General features: G+C 53.8%; 1 protein-coding gene across 15 annotated transcripts in view; it reads left to right on the forward strand.

Annotated features, from left to right (window-relative positions):
• Window positions 1-21054, forward strand: part of CHL1 (cell adhesion molecule L1 like) — a 108139-nt gene that overhangs the window by 78368 nt on the left and 8717 nt on the right. For 9 of the 15 annotated variants that reach the window (XM_080672424.1, XM_080672436.1, XM_080672433.1 and 6 more), the window contains 16 exons: window positions 4365-4496; window positions 5210-5350; window positions 6080-6191; window positions 7626-7792; window positions 8206-8371; window positions 9955-10082; window positions 10465-10566; window positions 10721-10918; window positions 12436-12506; window positions 13292-13514; window positions 15380-15495; window positions 15617-15821; window positions 15992-16114; window positions 17533-17712; window positions 19850-20011; window positions 20901-21032. In XM_080672424.1, the coding sequence (XP_080528550.1) occupies window positions 4365-4496; window positions 5210-5350; window positions 6080-6191; window positions 7626-7792; window positions 8206-8371; window positions 9955-10082; window positions 10465-10566; window positions 10721-10918; window positions 12436-12506; window positions 13292-13514; window positions 15380-15495; window positions 15617-15821; window positions 15992-16114; window positions 17533-17712; window positions 19850-20011; window positions 20901-21032 (2358 nt within the window). The remainder of the gene's footprint in view (window positions 1-4364; window positions 4497-5209; window positions 5351-6079; window positions 6192-7625; window positions 7793-8205; window positions 8372-9954; window positions 10083-10464; window positions 10567-10720; window positions 10919-12435; window positions 12507-13291; window positions 13515-15379; window positions 15496-15616; window positions 15822-15991; window positions 16115-17532; window positions 17713-19849; window positions 20012-20900; window positions 21033-21054) is intronic. The other 6 variants (XM_080672435.1, XM_080672426.1, XM_080672427.1 and 3 more) reach the window with 3 other exon arrangements.

Here is a 21054-nt window from a genome sequence, read left to right on the forward strand (position 1 = left end):
CTGTGCGCACACAGGAACACAGGCTGCAGCCTGGGACTTGGATCGTTCAGAGAGGAGGCGTTTGAGAGGTTCTGTTATCTGTGATGTCAGTCCTCCTGGGCGTTTCTATATGGCTTGGCTGTGCCGGGCAGCAGGGCTGTTTTCCGGGACCCCGCCTCGGCCCCAGCACCAGCACCAGCACCAGCACCAGCACCGGGACCCAGGCTGGCCCATAGCTGCTGCTGGTCCCGGAGCTGCTGACTCCTGCAAACCCCTCCAGATGGCGGGCTTGGCTGCGGGAGCTGCACATTTTAGCAATCTGGCTGCGGTTTCCCGACTGGGAGGCAAGCTTTCAAAAGAATTGCAAGGGTTGCAAAAAAAAAAAAAAAAAAAAAAAAAAAAGAAAAGACAAGAAAGGGAAGTCAAGGGTGTAGAATAAATTATCCCCTTTGCCTTGTGGCCTGGAGGACTGCAAAGGAATACAGGTTTTCTGCACAGACTGTCCCACCATTCATAAACCAGCCAGGAGCTCTATTGAGATGCAAATCATGTTTTTATTGGGGACACTTAATCCTTTCCCCTTAATGAGAAACCACTAACTGCCTCTGTTGTGTTTTTGGGGTTGCCCTCCACAAATTCGCCGACCAGGGCGAAGGCAGGGATCTCCAGGAGGCCTTCCCGTGTTTAAGTGTGGAAGCCCCATAAATGCAACCCTCACTGGGCACAGGGGCAGGCCAGCTCGCTTTGCTTTCATTCAGCTTTCCTCCGCCTTCGCCTGCCTCCTCCTCTCCCTCCTTTTGTCTTTGGCTTAGAAACTCAAATTAAGGGACCACGTGGGCCACATGGGGAGGGGAGGGCGGCCGTGAACTTTGAAATTGGAGTCCATCTGAAAGCCCCCTTGTGCCTCAAGTGAAAGCAGGCATTGTGTGGGGTTCCCCCCGCCCCAATGTGAGATTCCTTCTTTACTCCGGGACACAAGCACACTGGGTGACTGAACCACAACAGTCTGAAGATGGGGGCAAGCTGCATTTTCACGTCCTGTGATCAGCAAAAGCGAAAGCAGCTGGGAAGCTGACTCGGCAAAACTATTCCTTCCAGATTCCACCATGTAAATACTGCACGTGTAGTAAAGGAGATGTATCACGTATGCAAGGGAACACATGCTAGACATATTAAGATATACACACATAGTGTTGTGTTCTCTATTACATATATCCTGTTTATTATGACAACATAAGAAGAGTCCAAACCTGTAGAGAATTTTTATGAGTTTATTTGCGCCAAAGGGATGAGTGGCTGGGAAGGGAATCTCAGCGGGTGGTGGGGGGGGACCCAGTGCTCCCGGGAAGGGAGTTTTGCAGCTTATTCTATCCACGACAGTCGTTATACTCCATTATTAGATCCTAAATGCTCAACATCTGCATCACACTCTCCAGCAGCATCGCGTACATGTGTCATCGTATTTTCAAATTTACGATTACGACAACATGAGTAACGTTTTGACATGTGTCCTGTGCACCAGTTACCATATTATATCTTAGGATAAAAGAATGGGACCCAATGATGGACTTCTCTCAGAGTTTCCCATTTTAACCACGCGTTTCTCTCGCTTGAGCCTTTTTAAAAAAATCTGTTCAACCAGATCTTGCCTTTCAAGACTAGAGTTGCAGGGTCTGATTTTGGAAAACATCCCTGTGGGCCCCCAGCCTCACCTCCACCTGCCCTGTCGCTGACGCCCTCAGACTCACCGTAGGTCCTTAGCGAACCACACGTAAAAGGGAGATCGTGGGCAACGGGAAGTAGTGACCCCCGCCCCAGGACTGCCCCCCCCCATATTATGCCTTTTTCACGGGAATCTTTGGGGTCCATCGTTTCAGTTCAACTCAGAATTGCTCGCCCTGTGTTTTTTTCTCACTGTGCCCAGCCAGGGAGACACAGGAAGAGTTACCTGGGCCGTTAGGGTCACGGGTCTCGGGGGCGCCCACAGGACCCCAGTGGGCGGGTCTCGGACTGGGCTGCGGGCAGGACAGTGTGGCCCGAGAGGATTCTGAGCAGGACCGACTAGGTCTCTCACGGCATGGCCAGGCCGGCCTGCCTCAAGCCCAGCTCACTTCTCCAGGAGAGACGGGATGAGAAGCATAAAAAGAAGGTCCAGGCAGTTTCCTACAGAGAGCTGCGAGGAAAGGTTAGGGGCACGTTTCGCCAGGATTCCCAGTGAGTCTGCAGAACCCCCGAGTCAGCTGACAGACGGGGCCTGGGTTTGGAAGAGGACGGGACGTGGGTAGATTACATGGGCTTGGCTCCTGTCTGCGGTCCAAAGGATAGAGTCGGAGTGAATTAGAAACCCACAGCGTTGGCTTTGGCCTCTCAGTGCTGCTCACACTGTGGGTGGGTTCTCAGGTCCCAGGACAGGCAGGGACAGGAAGTGGGGCTTGTTTCCTGGGGACAAGCTCAGTGAGGGGACTGCTCATAGCTCAGCCTCCATCCGCAGGTGAGAGGGTTGGACAGGGTGCTGCCTCAGCCCCTTCAGCTCCGACAGGGACAGATATTCAGGCAGACACCACAAAATCAATGAGAAGAGAAATAGAAATCCTGATTTTATTACGTGTGAAGATGGAGGGAAACGTCATCGTGACCAAATCTCCTTTATGTTACTATTTTTATTGAGATACGATTGACATGTTTTGAGATATGATTGACATGAATTCACTGCAAGTGTACGACGTCATGACTAGTATTTGTATAGATTGTGCTCTGATCAGCCCGGTGACCCCATCGACTTCCAAATCCATCCACAGTTACAGGTTCTTTCTTGTGATGAGAACCTTTGATCTTCTCTCTCAGCAGCTTGCAAACACACCACACCGTGTTCATAATCACGGTCACCATGCTGTACGTTCCACCCCGAGTCTCCTTCACTGTGGCGTACGTGCTCTGAGAGCTTTCTGAGGAAGATGTGATAATTCTCACGTTCATGGAGCTTTAACTCAAGTAGTTCCTTCTAATGTAGTTCATGAGAAGACAAAAAATAAAAATATACACACACACACACACACACACACACACGCACACACAAGAACAAACCCCTGCTCCTTAGTGAGTTGAGGGGCAGTGTATAATGTGACGATTGCATTTTAAACCCAATATTTACAGGTTGTAGATCATGAACACAGATGTTTAACTTGGGGGGTAAGAGTTACGTCCACCCCCGGTGGGACAGACACCAAAGCCCTTCTCTTGCTTGAACTTGAACTTGAACTTGCCAGGGTTACTTGGATATTTTTGGTTTTCCTCGTAAATCTATAGGCGTTTTCTTTCCACCTAATCACCTTTTCCCTCCTTCGCTTTAGAACGATGGGTACATGACATTTTTCATTTTACATAGCCATGTGCTTTGAAGACTTCCCCTTTTTGACTAAAATGGAAATTCGGTCGTCTGGGGTAAACACGCAGGGACACTCTAAGGGAATGGCTGCCTGCAGGAATGGTGCGGTTTTCTGGAAACCAGCTTAACCCAAACCATCACACTTCCATCGAAATCTGTGATTTGCTCCTAACACAGCGATGGGCTTAAGGTGGCCAGCACCACAGTCATGTTTGCACTAAAGAAACACGCCTCCTTCCGCCCTGAGCCTCCACTGAGAATTATAATCCGGAGCCTTGGGCACAGAGAGGCGCAAATAATTGAAGTGTGTCTTTTCCTCATTGTTTCAAGGACAGAAGCTAAACACTGCTGTCAGGCTTCCCTCCCCTCTTACAAAAGACTCTCCAGGAATGACTGCTGCCCAGTGCTTTCCTGGGTAAACGGGTAGGGATAGGTATGGACGTGAAATGCTGCAAAGCCATTCATTCAGAGATACTTACACTAAGTGCGGAACATTTTCTTTCTTCATATCGGCCACGTTCAATTCCCCTGCCGCTACTTGAAAATGAGCTGCAGCCAGCACCCCATAAGCGCCGTCTGCCTCGTCCCCCATGCTCTGCTGTCGAGGTGGATGCCATGCAGCAAAATATCGAAATAGCGAGTATAGATAACTGTTTTCAGTATGTTGAATTTCTTATCCGTGCTGACAGTCCAAATGAGAACACACACATGCACACCCATGCATGCATGCACACAAGCACGTACACACTCGAACACAAGCACATGTGCATACATGCATGCACGCATGCAGGCACGTGAATACACAAGCACATGTGCATGCACACACGCAAGCACGCGCACACACACACACACACACCCTGACCTTACAGAACACTCACCAAACATCCCTGAACCCTGCTGTGCCTGCCACCTGCTGGTGTGTCCTGGAAGTGCGGGCCTTGGTGTTGGTGGACCCTCTGATGTGGATAAATCTCTGAGGAGCCCGTGACTTTGTTCCCAGAGCCCCCTCACTGGACGAAGAAACCCCAGAGTGGCGTGTATAGCACGGGGGCCAGCGGCATCCTGCTGTGCGAGGCGGAGGGCGAGCCCGAGCCCGTCATCCGGTGGCGAGTCAACGGCGTCCCCATAGAGGGTAAGTGCCAACCAGCGGTGACGGGGGCAGAAGGCCACGGAAAGCCATGGAAGGCCACACACGGAGGGCCACGCCCACCAGCGTGGCTCAGTGGTTGAGCACTGACCTATGAACCAGGAGGTTGCTTTTTGATTCCCAGTCAGGGTACATGCCTGGGTGCGGGCTCCATGCCCAGGAGGGGGCCTGCAGGAGGAAGTCCATCAATGATTCTCTCTCACCATCGATGTTTCTGTCTCTCCCTCTCCCTTCCTCTCTGGAATCAATAAAAACCATATTTTAAAGATAAACAGAGGACAGGAAGGGAGACAGAGGGAAGGTGTGGGGACAGGGCCAGTGTTGGAGGGTTGGCGCCAGGTGGGTGAACGTGGGCATTACGCTGGGCAGGATCAGGACCTGAATTTATAGGAGAAATGACATCCAGGTCAGAGCCGGACGGGCCTGCTAAAGGGAAACGGGGCATGTCACCCTCGGGTGTGGCTGTGGAGAGGCGAGGAGCCTGAGGCAGTGGCCATTTTGGCAAATACCAAACTGCAGAGGGTTCTGGGAATGAAACTCATGGCTGAAGTTGGAAAAGTGTAAAGAATTAGATGCAGTCAACAATCACTCACCCTCAACGGCTCTTAAAATATAAATGCTGTGTGACACGCGTGATAGACGGTGCATGAATATTTTAGGTCCCATGTTTCTCACACTGACACTCTCATCTCCTGCAGAAAATCCATTTGCCGGCGATGTTGTCTCCCCCGGGGAGGTCAGCTTCACGGACCTGCAGCCCAACCACACGGCCGTGTACCAGTGCGAGGCCTCCAATGCGCACGGCACCATCCTGGCCAACGCCAATGTCGACGTGGTCGGTGAGCACCCCCCGCCCACGAGGAGGCCCTTCCTCGGCCGTGGTCCAGGGCGCAGCGGTCAAGGCCACGCACACCAGCACGTTGAATCCTTCACGCATAAAACATGGGCAGGCAGAGCCCTTATGTCTGACATGTGGGCGTCAGACTTCCTACTAAAATTATACTCGCACAAGTGTGTGGATTTTGGGATAGTCTCCTAACTCAGGAACAGGGGCTAATATTCTGCTCTGTTCCATTCTCATAACATTCCCACGGCTGTATAAAGAGCATTCAGTTTGCACATGTCATTTCTCTATTTTTAAAACTTATCATTGTTGAGAGTATCACAGGTGTCTCCCATGTCCCCCCCCCCCCCCCAATTTGAATGACAATGAGGTACCACCTCACACCTGCCAGAGTGGCTACCATCAATAAATCAATAAATCAACAAACAAGTGCTGGCGAGGATGTGGAGAGAAGGGAACCCTAGTGCACAGCCGGTGGGAATGCAGGCTGGTGCAGCCACCGTGGGAAACAGTGTGGAGTTTCCTCCAAAAATTAAAAACCAACTGCCATTGGACCCAGCAACCCCACTTTTGAAAATATATCCTAAGAAACTGGAAACAGTGATTCAAGAGAATGTGTGCACCCCTACGTTCATAGCAGCACCATTTACAGTAGCCAAGGTCTGCATCTGAGAAGCATGTTTCCTAGACGCACGTTAAAACTGTTCACGTGATTTTCGAATAGATGTCCATCCACTGATAGAAACGGAGGATGAGGAGAGCTACGCCGCCGTGACGGGGTCCAGCGCCTTCCTGCGCTGTGAGTTCTTCGCCTCGCCTCCGGCCCTGGTGTCCTGGTAGGTACCGCGTCCCTGAGAGAAGGTCGGCCGTGGGTCCGTCTTCGTCTCCTCCTCCGTCACGTGACAGGCCCCCTGTTCCCGCGTTGCCACCTGTACCCAGGCCCCAGGGGAGACGGGGAAGCACCCTAATCGCCCTCCTCCCCGGGGAGCCTGGACCAGCCCGGTGGGTTTGCTCATTCGGGGAGATTGGGGGAAAGCAAAGAATCGGGGTGATTATGAAAATGAGCTTAGGGTGTGTCCCACACCGGGTGCATTCATTCTAACCCTGCTGACAACTTCTCCAATGTGGGTTTTCATTTAAGGTCACTCTGTTGCTGGTGTCATGAGTCCAGCCATGTTGTTACATGGACTGACATGCGTGTGGCCTCACTGGCCACACACGGTATTTCAGGGGTTCCCACATCACTCCCGACGTGCTGGGGGCTGAGACTAGAGCGGGTGGAGCAGGGCCAGCCCAGTGTGGGTCAGAGCCTGTCTTTACCTAAAATTCGGGGATGTTGTTCATTATGGATTTTTAGTGTGTTGTTTTTGATCTTTAAAAATACTCCGTTAACCTATTACTGATCTTGAACACTGAGATTTGGGGCACCTCTTCCATTTTGCCTGGGAGGCCCTGCTTCCCTGGCCTGACCCAGGCCCCGGCCCTTGCAATCCGGTGGAGACAGCGGTGTGTCCTGGGAAATTTCAGCCCACAGCCTGCTGCTGGGAAGTGTGCAGGCTGGGGCAGCGCGTGCATGGATGATGATGAATGTAGGGAAATGACTCGGGTTTGCAGGGTAGACAGAACCCAGGCCCACAGGACAGGAAGGACCCCCGGGCCTGTGACGTCTCCACTGACCAGTGTCCCCCAGCACAGCAGGGGTTGTGGAGGGTCATGGTCCCTCCATTCCCAGTCTCCCATCCAGAGCCCTGCAGCAATGGTTCACTAAGGGGTTCACCATCTAGAAGCCAGAGAACATTTATTCAGCACCAAGGACAGCTGCAGGGCTGCAGGGCTGCAGGGCGGTATGACCTTCAGAGAGATACAGGGCCCCTGCAGGTGTGTTTCAGACCTATGAACCGGGACGTCTCAGTCTGATTGCTGGTCAGGGCACATGCCTAGGTTACGGGCTGGATCGTCAGTGTGGGGCGTGCAGGAAGCAGCTGATCAATGATTCTCTCTCATCATTGATGTTTCTCTCTTTCACTCTCTCTCTAAAAATCAATAAAAACATATTTAAAAAAATACAGCGGAAGCGTGGGGCCTGGACCCGAGCTCCCCTGGGCACCATCGATGGGGCAGATACAACAGCCAGTCACCCGTGGGGGGGACGTGAGCCCCAGGGAACACGGCGTGAGGCCAGCGAGGCTCCCACAGAAGGAAAAGCTCGCACGACCTCTGCTAGTGCCCGGTTCGCACAGCCTGCGCTGACCCCCGCCCTCTGTCCACAGGCAGAAGGCGGACGCAGCCAGACCTCTGGAAGGCCCACGGTACCACGTCCATGCGAACGGGACCCTGCAGGTCCGCGAGGCCACCGCGGAGGACGCCGGCGCCTACTCTTGCTGGGTGGAGAACGCGCAGGGGAAGACCGCCGTCACGGCCAGTCTGGACATCCGCAGTGAGTCTGTTGTGTTTCCGCCTGGCGTGAATTCTTATGCGGGTCCCGTAGGTCTCCGTTTTCCCGAATGAAATGGGATTTAAGCAACACCGCAGGGCAAGAAATTGAGTCTTTAAAACAAAACAAAACAAAACAAAACAAAACAAAACAAAACAAAAAAACAACATCGCACTCCTTGCTCGCTGAGCCCAGGACGCAGGGAAATCGCTAAGCTATTGATCACCCCTCCCTCGTGAACCTCGCCAGTTGCCCAGGCCCGGATGGAAGGAATCAGCATGGCGCTGTGCTGGGACACTGGCGACAGGCTCTGCAGGAGGACCCCCCATCCGGCCGACGCTGTGGCTGCTGAGTTGCAGGCCCGGAGAACGGGTGTGTCCTGCAGCCCTAACCTCTGTGTTCCTTCGGTGCCACAGATGCCACGAAGCTCCAGGTCTCTCCCAGGGACCCCCGCGTCCCCCGATCGCACACACTGGAGCTGCGCTGTGAGAGCGAGTGTGACCCGCAGCTGAAGCCGAGTCTGAGGTTGACCTGGAGCAAAGGGGGCGCCACCTTCGAGACCAACGGCACTGAGGACGGCAGGTGGGCGAGCGGGGGCGGCAGGCGCAGGGGTGAAAGGTCAGCACTGGATCTGTAACCGGACAACCAGTGGGTCCAGGCTGCCTGTCACTGCTTGAGCCAATTCAGCAGAGACAGGGTTGAACCATTTTTGAGCGTTTATTCCCATCCTGCCGGAGAGGCTTGGGAAGTACACGTGTGTGCCTCCATCCTGTGTACAGAGGGACAGAAAAAATGCAGACGAGTCCAACGGGCGTGGCTCAGTGGTTGAGTGTCGACCTGTGAACCAGGAGTTCACTGTTCGGTTCCTGGTCAGGGCACAGGCCCGGGTTGTGGGCTGGATCCCCAGTAGGGGGCGTGCAGGAGGCAGTTGATGGATGTTTCTCTCTCATCATTGTTTCTCTCTCATTGATGTTTCTCTCTCCATCTCCCTTCCTCTGATTCTCTAAAAAAAATCAATAAGAAAAACATATTAAAGAAAAACAAAGAACATAAAAACCCCTCAATTATAGCAGTTTCTCCCCACAGGACGACATTTATATCAACTAAAGAGCAAACTGCTGTGAACATATTTCAGATGTAATGAAACTTCATTCTTTAAGAAAACACTTGAATACTTACGTTAACAGTACATAGATATGGGAAAAGTTGTAATTCATCTTAACAATTTTTCGTATAGTGATCTGATTAAAAAATTGGCAAAAGTGGAAGGAATGATATAGAAGCTATGGGCAGAGGAGGTAGGAAAAGAAGGGCTGGTCTGCCCCCTGCTGGTCGGATGAATCCCACAGTTTAGCTGCTGTCAGACTCCAGGTGGCAGCCTGCTCAGGGGTGGAGGGCGGGCAAATGGACACTGAAGCGGGTCAGAAACAGAGCTTATCTGAGTCCATTGGGACAGGAGGCGGCGGGGGGGCGGGGTGGATGAGGGGGTCGGGCGTGGTCCGGGGCAGCCACAGCAGCTCCTTTGAAAGCAGCGGCCCAGCTGATTCTGCGTGGAGTTCCCTAACATACACCCGGATGAGAGTTACTCAGACGTGTGGCAGGTGTGAGACGTGCTGAACTCTCCAGGCACACACAGCGGCACAGGTCCACACGGAGCCGTCCTGTGCGTGGCTGGGCTTGGCCACTAAACACAAAACAAAATACAGTAAAACTGCTCCCTTTGTGCTGGGTGGATCTGCGTGCGCTTGAGGGATGCTTTTCACATCCGGTTCCCAGCGGCGCCGTTCTCCGCCCACATGTGCGTTGCGTGACGTTGGCTTCGGTTTTCTTTACTCTTCCTTTAATGGTGCTCAGCGGGGATACATGGTTCTTTTAGATACGTTTTCATTGATCTGAGAGAGAGAGGAAGGGAGAGGGAGAGGGAGATAGAAACATTAATGCTGAGAGAGAATCGTGGATCAGCTGCCTCCTGCACGCCTCCTACTGGGGATCGAGCCCGAAACCCGGGCATGTGCCCGGACAGGCACTCAAACCGTGAGCTCCTGGTTCATGGGTCGGCGCTCAACCACTGAGCCACGCTGGCCGGGCAGGAATACGTATTTTTGAAAGGATTGTGATTGTCATTCCTGGTCTTTGCTTCCTCATCCTATGCCCGCTGTTCCCAGCAGGATACTGATTGACGGGGCCCACCTGACCATCTCCAACCTCACCCTGGAGGACCAAGGCGTCTACACCTGCTCAGCTCACACAGCTCTCGACAGCGCTGCCGACGGGACTCACGTGACTGTGCTCGGTGAGTGGCTCGCTCGGGGGACTCCTCCGTTACGATGACATTCAGCCAGTGATTACTTGGGCCCCCGCACTTACGTTGTTAGTTTGGGTATTTTCAATGAAGTAGTAGCCCAGTTTCAAATTCCTTCTCCTTGTCTTCCCTTAAAGACATTCATTGGTGCTTCATTCCTTCTCCTCCACGCGTACCCTTGCCAGGCGCAGTGGGGGGCAGGTGATGCTGTCGGGGTGCTGGGGGGGCGGGTCAGGCACAGGCCTCAGCCTGTGACAGGGACCCGGAGGGGACGCGGCTCAGAGAGGAGGGAGGCTGGCCAGGTGCCTGGGTGAGGGGTTGGCAAGCCAGGCCACCTGCCCTCTCCTCACCTTTCCTTTTTGTTTTCAACCAGATGTTCCGGATCCCCCCGAAAACCTTCACTTGTCGGAACGACAGAACAGGAGTGTGCGGCTGACGTGGGACGCCGGGGACAACCATAACAGCAACATCAGTGGTAGGGACGGCCCGGGACCCCTGCTGCTCACCCTCCCGACAAAACGCATCTCAGAGCCACGTCTGACCACGGCCGGCGGATCCTCCTTTAAAACCTTGGCTGCTGTGTATGAGTCTCCCTCTGACTCACACATGCTCCTTGGCTGTTTCCCCAGAGTATGTCGTGGAGTTTGAGGGCAGCAGGGAGGAGCCGGGCCGGTGGGAGGCGCTGGCGGCCGTCCCCGGGGAGGAGACCACGGTGTTGCTGCCTCTGGCGCCCTACGTGAGATACCAGTTCAGGGTCATCGCCACCAACGAAGTGGGCAGAAGCCGCCCCAGCAGGCCGAGCGAGCACCACGAAACGCCTCCCGCAGGTGGGTCTGTGCACGGGTTTCCAGCCAGCATTCAGTGTGGCCCATTTGGCTGCCTCTGCCAGGAACTGCTAGAGTGGTCTAGGGCCAGGCGTCCTCAAACTACGGCCCGCGGGCCACATGCGGCCCGCCGAGGACATTGATCTGGCCCGCCGGGTGCCGCTGCCTGTCCTGCTTAGCAGCCGACTCGTCCCGGGCCCACAGTGCGCATAGGAATTTGTTCATAGTTTTTTTTTTTTAAACTATAGTCCGGCCCTCCAACGGTCTGAGGGACAGTGAACTGGCCCTGTTTAAAAAGTCTGAGGAGCCCTGGTCTAGGCTTTTCGACTCCAGATTTTTCCCAAGACAGAGCTCGGAAAGTTCTGTAAATTAACAGCACACCAGAGACTCAGATCACACTGTCTCCTTCAGAAGGATGTAAATGTTGGCCACAGAGCAGAAACCGGCGGGGAGGGATGTGAGCGAGCATCCCTCCGAGTGACTTCTGATAGCGGAATATCATGGTAAAATCACATGCCGAGCAAGTTCAAGCTGAATCTCAACGTATAGAGAGAAAGTCAGGGACTCCACTTGTTCGTTCGTTTGTTTGTTTCTTGTTAATCCTCACCCAAGGATATTTTTCCATTGATTTTTAGAGAGAGTGGAAGGGAAGGAGCGGGAGAGACAGAGAGAGAAACTTGGATGTGAGAGAGACACATCCATTGGTTGCCTCCCGCATGTGCCCCAACCAGGGCTAAGAATCAGGCCTGCAACCGAGGCACGTGCCCTTCACCAGAATCGAACCTGGGACCCTTCCATCCGCAGGCTGGTGCTCTAGCCACTGAGCCAAATTTGATAAGAGCAGTTTTAAAATTAAGATACGTGGAAGTAAACCAGCTGCTGCTCTCCATGGAATAATGGTGACTCCAGGAACAGGACTTCACGCCTTTAAATAAAATAGATGCTTTAAAGCCACCTCATGGGAGGTGATGGATGAGTTAACTAAAGGTGTTGTGGTAATCATCTCACAATATATACATACTGGAGGCCTGGTGCACGGATTTGCACACTCGTGGGGTCCCTCGGCCTGGCCTGTGCCCTCTTGCAATCCAGGACCCCTCGGGGGATGTTGGAGAGCTGGTTTCGGCCCAATCCCCACAGGCCTGATCCAGAGGAGGGAGTCCAATCCTGTGCGTTGAGCGTCTGTCCCCTGGTGGCCAGTGTGTGTCATAGCGACTGGTTGTTCGGTTGTTCGGTCGCTTACGCTTTTATATATATAGATAAGCATAAAACGTAAGTCCATATTTGAATATAGACTTACATCATCAAATCACTACATTGCCCACCTTAAACTTACACAATGTTATATGTCAATTATATCTCAATAATGCTGTCTTAAATCTTTTTAGGGACTGAGCTTGATAGGAATCAATAAATATATCAAAGTTATTTAATATATTCATTTACAGGGGGAGCAATATGATGATTTGTCTATGGGCCATACAATGGGAAAAATAATTTTAATGCTTGTCATTTTTCAGCTCCAGACAAGAATCCACAAAACATAAGGGTTCAAGCCTCTCAGCCCAAGGAAATGGTTATCAAGTGGGAGGTGTGTATTCTTTAACGTGTTTCTTCATGTTCTTTTTCTCTCTCTTAGATCTGTTTGCTAAGTACAAGGATAGGACAGTATTTTTCTAAGAAAAGGAAGATAAGATATGTAGATTATATTATCATATTTTATGAATATATTTTATTTGTATGTGTTAAAGAACATTGGGATTTCCATGCTGTGAACAAGATTTTTATGGCAGTAAATAATTTAAAGGAGATTATTCAGGCTAGACCAAGACTCAAAACTAGGTGGAATTTCTTTACATATATATATATATATATATATATATATATATATATATATATATATTTTATTGATTTTTTAGAGAGAGAAGAAGGGAGAATGAGAGATAGAAACAATGATGAGAGAGAATCATTGATTGGCTGCCTCCTACACGCCTCCTACTGGGGATCGAGCCAGAAACCTGGGCATGTGCCCTGACCTGGAATGGGACCATGACCTCCTGGTTCATAGGTCGATTCTCAACCACTGAGCCACGTTGGTGGGCCGGGTAGAATTTCTTAGTTGATTCTTTCTTATGAAAAGTTAGACTTAACCGCCAGGATAGAATCTAAGCATCTGTGGGACTCTAAGATGAGAGGAGGTGAGGGACCAACTTGCAAACTTCCCAGAGTGACAGCAGTGCTCACCCCAGTTGCTATCTGAAGAGGGGGTGAGCTCTCCCTGGAGGTGACCCGGCTGTCCAGCCTTCCTCACACCGCACACACTGCACCATCCTGACTGCGTGTCCGTGTCACTGACGTGTCCTGCCTCTGCTTTAGCCTCTGAAGTCCATGGAGCAGAACGGGCCGGGGCTGGAGTACAGAGTGGCCTGGAAGCCCCTGGGGGCCCCGGGGGAGTGGGAAGAGGAGACGGTCCGGGAGCACAGCCTCCGGGTGATGACGCCGGCCGTCTATGCCCCCTACGAGGTCCAGGTCCAAGCCCTCAACCACCTGGGCGCCGGCCCCCAGCCCCAGTCCGTGGTGCTCTACTCCGGGGAAGACTGTGAGTGACTCCTCACACGCTGCCCCCTTCTCTCAAGGAGGTTGCGTTTCTGTCCATGACGTTCCAGCGGCCTCTGCCTGCGGGGAGGGTTCTGGCTGCGGGAGGGGCTCGGGAACTGGACTGGGGTTCCTTCCTTAGGGCTGAGGGCGGGACGCACGATTGATCGGTGTAGAGTGTGAGGAGGTGTGAGGAAGGTTTTCATTCTCCTTAATCCCCCAAGAAAGCTATTTCTATACTGAAAAGCAAAGACCTCCCGTCACCCCTGCTGTGGTTTCACAGACACACACAGCGGAACTGTTCTTGATTTCCAGTTGCCTTTGCCCTCACACCTCAGAGACCTTGTGCCCCGCCTCCTGTTCCATGCCCCGCCCCTGCCCTGCCTCCTGTTCCATGCCCCGCCCCTGCCCCGCCTCCTGTCCCATGACCCGCCTCCTGTCCCATGCCCCGCCTCCTGTCCCATGCCCTGCCTCCTGTTCCATGCCCCGCCCCTGCCCTGCCTCCTGTTCCATGCCCCGCCCCTGCCCCACCTCCTGTTCCATGCCCCGCCCCTGCCCTGCCTCCTGTTCCATACCCTGCCCCCTGCCCCGCCTCCTGTTCCATGCCCCGCCCCTGCCCCGCCTCCTGTTCCATGCCCCGCCCCTGCCCCGCCTCCTGTTCCATGCCCTGCCCCGCCTCCTGTTCCATACCCCGCCCCCTGCCCCGTCTCCTGTTCCATACCCCACCCCCTGCCCCACCTCCTGTTCCATACCCCGCCCCCTGCCCCACCTCCTGTTCCATGCCCTGCCCCTGCCCCGCCTCCTGTTCCATGCCCTGCCCCTGCCCCGCCTCCTGTTCCATACCCCGCCCCCTGCCCCACCTCCTGTTCCATGCCCTGCCCCTGCCCCGCCTCCTGTTCCATGCCCTGCCCCTGCCCCGCCTCCTGTTCCATACCCCGCCCCCTGCCCCACCTCCTGTTCCATACCCCGCCCCCTGCCCCGCCTCCTGTTCCATGCCCTGCCCCTGCCCCGCCTCCTGTTCCATACCCCGCCCCCTGCCCTGCCTCCTGTTCCATGCCCCACCTCCTGTCCCATGCCCCGCCCCTGCCCCACCTCCTGTTCCATGCCCTGCCTCCTGTCCCATGCCCCGCCCCTGCCCTGCCTCCTGTTCCATGCCCCGCCTCCTGTCCCATGCCCCGCCCCTGCCCCACCTCCTGTTCCATGCCCTGCCCCCTGCCCCGCCTCCTGTTCCATGCCCCGCCCCTGCCCCGCCTCCTGTCCCATGCCCCGCCCCTGCCCTGCCTCCTGTTCCATGACCTGCCCCCTGCCCCGCCTCCTGTTCCATGCCCTGCCCCCTGCCCCGCCTCCTGTCCCATGCCCCACCTCCTGTCCCATGCCCCGCCTCCTGCCCTGCCTCCTATTCCACACCCCGCCCCCTGCCCTGCCTCTTGTTCCATGCCACGCCTCCTGCTCTGCCTCCTGTTCCACGCCCACCTTGTGGACCAGCACACCCCTTTGGGGTGAGAACCTCCTGTTTCCCTGGGAACTGGCTCCACAGCAGAGCTTTTGTGAGGTTACACCTCGTGAAAAATCAGCTTTTTTAAAAATACATTTTTATTGATCTCAGAGAGGAAGGGAGAAAAGAGAGAGAGAGAGAAACATCAGTGATGAGAGAGAACCATTGATCAGCCACCTTCTGCACGTCCCCTACTGGGGATCAAGCCCGCAACCCAGGCATGTGCCCCTACTTGGCATTGAACCATGACCTCCTGGTTCATAGATTGATGTTTAACTTCTGAGCCACACTGTCCGGGTGAAAAATCAGCTTTGAATGTGTCCCGTAGCCACATTCAGGGCTATCAAGACCTGACCTCCCTCTCCTGCCCGCAGACCCCGACGCGGCCCCAGTGATCCACGGCGTGGACGTGGTGAATAGCACGCTGGCGAAGGTGACCTGGTCCTCGGTGCCGAAGGACAGAGTGCACGGGCGTCTGAAAGGATACCAGGTTCCTACCTGCTTCTTCTTGTGTTGACTGTGCCTTTCCTGCGGCCACAGCTGCTTACGGAGGGAGCCCCAGAGCCCGCTCCAGCCGGCGGCAGGCTGACGGGCTCCCGTTTCCATTGCAGATAAACTGGTGGAAGACGAAAAGCCTGGCGGACGGGAGAACGCTCCCCAAAGAGGTGAGCGTCCTGCGGTTCCCGGGCCAGAGGAGCTCGGGCATGCTGCCCGCGCTGGACGCCTTCAGCGAGTTCCACCTGACCGTCCTGGCCTTCAACGCCAAGGGCGCTGGTCCGGAGAGCGAGCCCTACGTCTTCCAGACACCGGAAGGAGGTGAGGGAGCGGCCGTGGGGAATATGCCCACGTGGGGTGTTCCAGTGGCTGAACTGATGGTAGCGAATCTGTGATCCACGAGTTCGCTTCTTGATTTCAATGAAAAATGACAACGCCTGGGGCTTCGGGTTGTCGTTTTTAACTCTCCAAGTGTCTGTTCTTGTTTTTAGTACCCGAACAGCCAACCTTCCTCAAGGTCATCAAAGTGGACAAAGACACGGCCACTTTGGCCTGGGGGCCCCCCAGGAAGCTGAACGGAAACCTCACTGGCTACCTGCTGCAGTACCAGATAAGTAGGTAGAAAGTTGAGTTGGATTCAGCCACCAGTCGATGTTTCCATGTTGTGTGGAGCGTTTGGCCCGTCTGCGGAGGCCTCGGACCGCCCTGCAGGCAGCGAGCTTCGTGCTGGGGCGGGGCCTGTAGGACTGGCTCAGAGGCACAGCCCGCCCACCGCCGGGTTTTATAAAGGGAACTTTATTGGAACACAGCCACGTGCATTCGTTTATGTTTGTCCAAAGCCGTTTCTCATGGCGGTGTCCACATTAAGATCGGGGTGGTGGGGGTCCCAACGGCTAACATATTTACAGTCTAGTCCTTTTCCAAAAGGTTTGCCAAACCCTAGGTTAGTGAAAACAACATGCTGCCGGGTAGCAGGGAACATGTGTGTAATCCTATCTAATAAAAGAGTAATATGCAAACTGACCATCACTCCAACACACAAGATGGCTGCCCCCATGTGGACACAAGATGGCCAGCAGGGGAGGGCAGTTGGGAGGGACCAGGTCTGCAAGGGAGGGCAGTTGGGGGCAATCAAGCCTGCAGGGGAGGGCAGTTAGGGGTGACGAGGCCAGCAGAGGAGGGAAGTTGGGGGCAACCGGGCCTGCAGGGAAGGGCAGTTGGGGGTGACCAGGCCTGCAGGGGAGGGCAGTTAGGGGTCACCAGGCCAGCAGGGGAGGGCAGTTAGGGGCAAACAGGCTGGCAGGGGAGCAGTTAGGCATCAATCAGGCTGGCAGGGGAGTGGTTAGGGGGTGATCAGGCTGGCAGGCAGAAGCGGTTAGGGGCAATGAGGAAGGCAGGCAGGCGAGCATTTGGGAGCCAGCAGTCCTGGATTGTGAGAGGGATGTCCGACTGCCTGTTTAGGCCCGATCCTACCAGGATCCTAAATGGGCAGTCAGACATCCCTCGAGGGGTCCCAGATTGGAGAGGGTGCAGGCTGGGCTGAGGGACACACCCACCCCCGTGCACGAATTTCATGCACCGGGCCTCTAGTGTTTATTTATAAGATACTTAGAGCCAACAACTAGCTCTCGATCCAGCAGGACCTCAGTTGGCCCGTGCTCAGCCTCGGAGAAGGAAGTGAGGTGGTAGCTATGAACATCAGTGCTGGGCAGACCCAGGCACAGAGAGAAGCAAAACTAAGGGTGGTGGCACTTTTATTATTACAACTGCCACGTGAGGCATGGTTCTTTAATTTTTTTTATTATTATTTCAGAGAGGAAGGGAGAGAGAGAGAGAGAGAGAGAAACATCAATGATGAGAGAGAATCATGGATCAGCTGCTTCCTGCACGCCCCACGCTGGGGATCTATCTGGCCTGCAACCCGGACATGTACCCTGACCAGAAATCGAACCGGGACCTCCTGGTTCATAGGCGGACGCTCAGCCGCTGAGCCACGCCGGCCGGGGCTCAGGCATGGTTCTTTGTCTCCTAGTAAACGACACCGATGAGATCGGAGAGCTAAATGACGTCAATATCAGGGCCCCGTCCAAGCCCAGCTGGCGTCTGTCGAACCTCAACGCCACCACCAAGTACAAGTTCTACGTGAGGGCTTGCACGTCCCGGGGCTGCGGGAAACCCGTCACGGAGGAAGCGGCCACCTTGGGAGAGGGCAGTAAGTACAGGAGCTGAGGGGACACATCTGCATCCGTGATATTTATGCCGAGGAAGGAGTGCCCGTGCTACAAATTAGGGGTCCTGTGACCTCGGACTGTCGCCCTCCTGTTCCCCACCCACATCGACCCAGAATGTATTTCTCTTGTTCGTAAAGTTCACATTGGTTCAGTGTATGGGTTTCTGCACGACCGTCAGCCAGGGGTAGCTCAGTGTGTATCAGGTCAGGGACTGCCGTTTGACTTAATGAAAACAGGGGCCGTGAGGACATAAAGTTATTCATAAGGTTAGTGGGAGGATATTTTCCTTTTGGAAATGTTTCCAGACCAAAAAAAAAAAAAAATTATCTCTTGCCCTGTGAGACGATGTGCAACACTGATCTAACACATTTCACTTCCCCGTCGGACCCCTACCCGCGCTGACTCATGCACCCATCTTATGTTTCTGTCCCGTGGCTGGTGTCGCATGTCTGACCTGGCAATGGCCAGTCAGTCTGGTTTCATTTGCACAATTTGTCTAATTTAATTGCGCTTTTCTTTTTCCAACTCAGAACCACTTCTCTCCCCCAATGATTTCTCCAACCACGATGTGAGCCGTGTTCTTGCTAAGCTTACCCTGACACCAGCAGGGCCTCAGGGGAGAAATGAGAAAGCAGAGTGAGAACGGAGGGCCTGTGTGAGGTCCGCGCCATCGGACCTGGAGGGATATTTGGGGACGGGAAGCAGGAAAGGGAGATGGCCGGGAACCCCTCCCGCTGGATTTCAGCGTGATCTTCGGGAAAACACACACATACATTTCCACCGAGGAGCTGTATCTTGAGATCACAAAACCCTCCCCAAATGATGCCTTTTGTCAAATTGGGCTGTATTTCTGCGTGTCTTTCTTCTCGCTCTGCCTCAACAGCACACGCATTCAGGAACGGGTCTGCCTTTTTTGTGGTTATTGTCTGTCCCTCCGATGTCCACGGTCCATAATCTCAGAGGGAGAAGGTGGGGTTCGTCAGAAATAGGCTTCTGGGTGCCTTTAATGGTCTGAACAAAACACCTCTCTGTTTTTCAAATGCTTGTGGTACTTAATGGTCTGTTAACACTTCTGTTTCTCACAGCCAAAACTAACTGCCCTCTGTTTCGATGGCGCTCAGGCTTACTCTCTGCTCCGCGAATGTCACTGCCACCCCCCGCCCAGGTGCCGTCGGTAGCGGGCGAGGCCCTTTGTCATCAGAAACTCTGCATCGCTCCCTCCTCCTTGGGAATGTTATAACGAAAGCTCAGCATGTCACATCGTATCCCATTGCAAACAGAGTCTCATGGCCCCTCAGCACAGGGAATATATTTTACTTCCGAATGAGTGGTTAACGTTTTCCGGTCTCCGTTTAGTCTGTTGAGCTGATTCTTAGCAAACATAGGTATTTTGGATATTTTGTAGCAAGACCAGAAATTAAGGGTATCCTTTAATCACACTTGACTCATGTTTTTCTCTGCAACGATGAGTTTTTGCCATGACTGTGTTGGCACACTCATGTTTTTCCTGGAAAAGTGTCAGTTTCTCAGAGCACGTCCAAGTCTCAGTGCATTTTGATTAAATGTGCCTGGAAACCTGCACTTTACGTTGCTTAAGTCCCTACAAACTTCCCGCACTTAACGTGCGGCCGTACCCGGATGCTGCTCCATCGGTATCTATGGAGACCAGCAAGGCAGAAAGCAGCCGCATAGAGGGAGGGTGGCCTGTGCTTCCAGTGACAAGCCCCCATGGCCACATCCCGCCTCCTGCCAGGCGCGTGAGCGTTCAAATTCCGCAAAATGGCAACATGCCATCTTTTTGAGGTCCCTGTCTGTTTTGAACCATTCACCTGACCAGGTAGACTTACGAGCATGTACAGCATTTACTTACCAGCTTGTACATCAAACCAACAGGCCATGTATCCACCTCCAGGCATTTACCGAATTCCAGTACACTAAAGAAGAAAATAGGACGTGTTGATTGTATTGATCCTCCTGATAATTCAGGAACTACCTCCGGGGAAGCGGTGCTGCCAGCGGCTCTCTTTTTCCTCTCGAATAACCATCTCTCTGTTTCCCACCTTTCCGCCCGCTTCGCAATGCTGACGGTTCCTGTGCTCTCCCCGTGTACGTCCTCAGGCAGAGGTCTCGGGAAGCTCTCGGAAGGAGTGAATGCCACCGAAAAGGTTCAGCCCCCCGAGGTGCCTGAGGCCGGAGCCGAACACGCAGTCCGCCTCCTGCCTAAGAACTGGGTTGGGAACAATAGCATTTTTGAAGATGTGATTGAGGCGAGAGGGAGAGGTGAGGAATGGGATTGCTGGGGCAGCCTTGGACAGTACCCCTGCGTCCTGTAGATTGTGAATTGGCCCCCCTCCCCGCCTTAAAGGTAAAAGTGTGCAGTGTGCTGGCTATAAGGAAGCAATTTCCATTTGTTTTGCATAGCGGTTTGTTTATTTATTTGGTATTTTTAAGTTCTCACCCGAGGATAGTTTTCCATTGATTTTTAGAGAGAGTGGAAGAGAGAGGGAAAGACCGAGAGAAACATCGATGTGAGAGAAACACATCGATTGGTTGCCTCCTGCACGCGCCCTGACCAGGGCCCGGGCTGGGGAGGAGCCTGCAACCGAGGTACGTGCCCTTGACTGGAATCAAACTGGGGACCCTTCAGTCCACAGGCCGACGCTCTATCCACTGAGCAACACCGGCCAGGGCGTCAGCATAGCGTTTAAAACTATCCAGATGAAAAACTTTCCACGGAGCCCTCGCCCTGACTGCTCTTTCTGGAATACTTGCCTAAACTAGCTCCTGCTTATTAACACACGTGAATAACAAAAACTAAAAAGAAAAACAAAAGAAACTCGGACCCCAGAATCACCATGGCAACCCGCAGTGACCGAGGTGGCTTCTGCTTGCGCTTCCGCTGCTGCGTGCTCGCCTCGACTGCCTGCCTGTCCGCTGCCTTCTGTCCCCCCACTCAGACCCGGCCAGAGGGGCCGTTCCCGGTCCAGAACGCGCCCTTTGTCCGCGTTCTCCCCGGGAAGTGTCCTCCAGGTCCCCTTCCCTCCAGGGTCCCTGGAAGGAGAAACAAAACGGATGCTGTTTTGTGTGTTTATAAATGAGGTGTCACTTCCCCCAAAGGGGCCCAGTGCTGCTGGCTCTCCGGCCCTGAGTGTGTGACTTCTGTGTGCAGAGTACGCCGGCTTGTATGACAACATCGCCACGCAGGGCTGGTTCATCGGGCTGATGGGCGCCATCGCCTTCCTCACACTCGTGCTGCTGACCGTCTGCTTCGTGAAGAGGAACCGAGGCGGGAAGTACTCAGGTAGAGGGTTCCTCTTTCTGTT

The sequence above is a fragment of the Plecotus auritus genome (assembly GCF_963455305.1).
Source record: "Plecotus auritus genome assembly, chromosome: 6".
In the NCBI taxonomy this organism is placed as follows: domain Eukaryota; kingdom Metazoa; phylum Chordata; class Mammalia; order Chiroptera; family Vespertilionidae; genus Plecotus; species Plecotus auritus.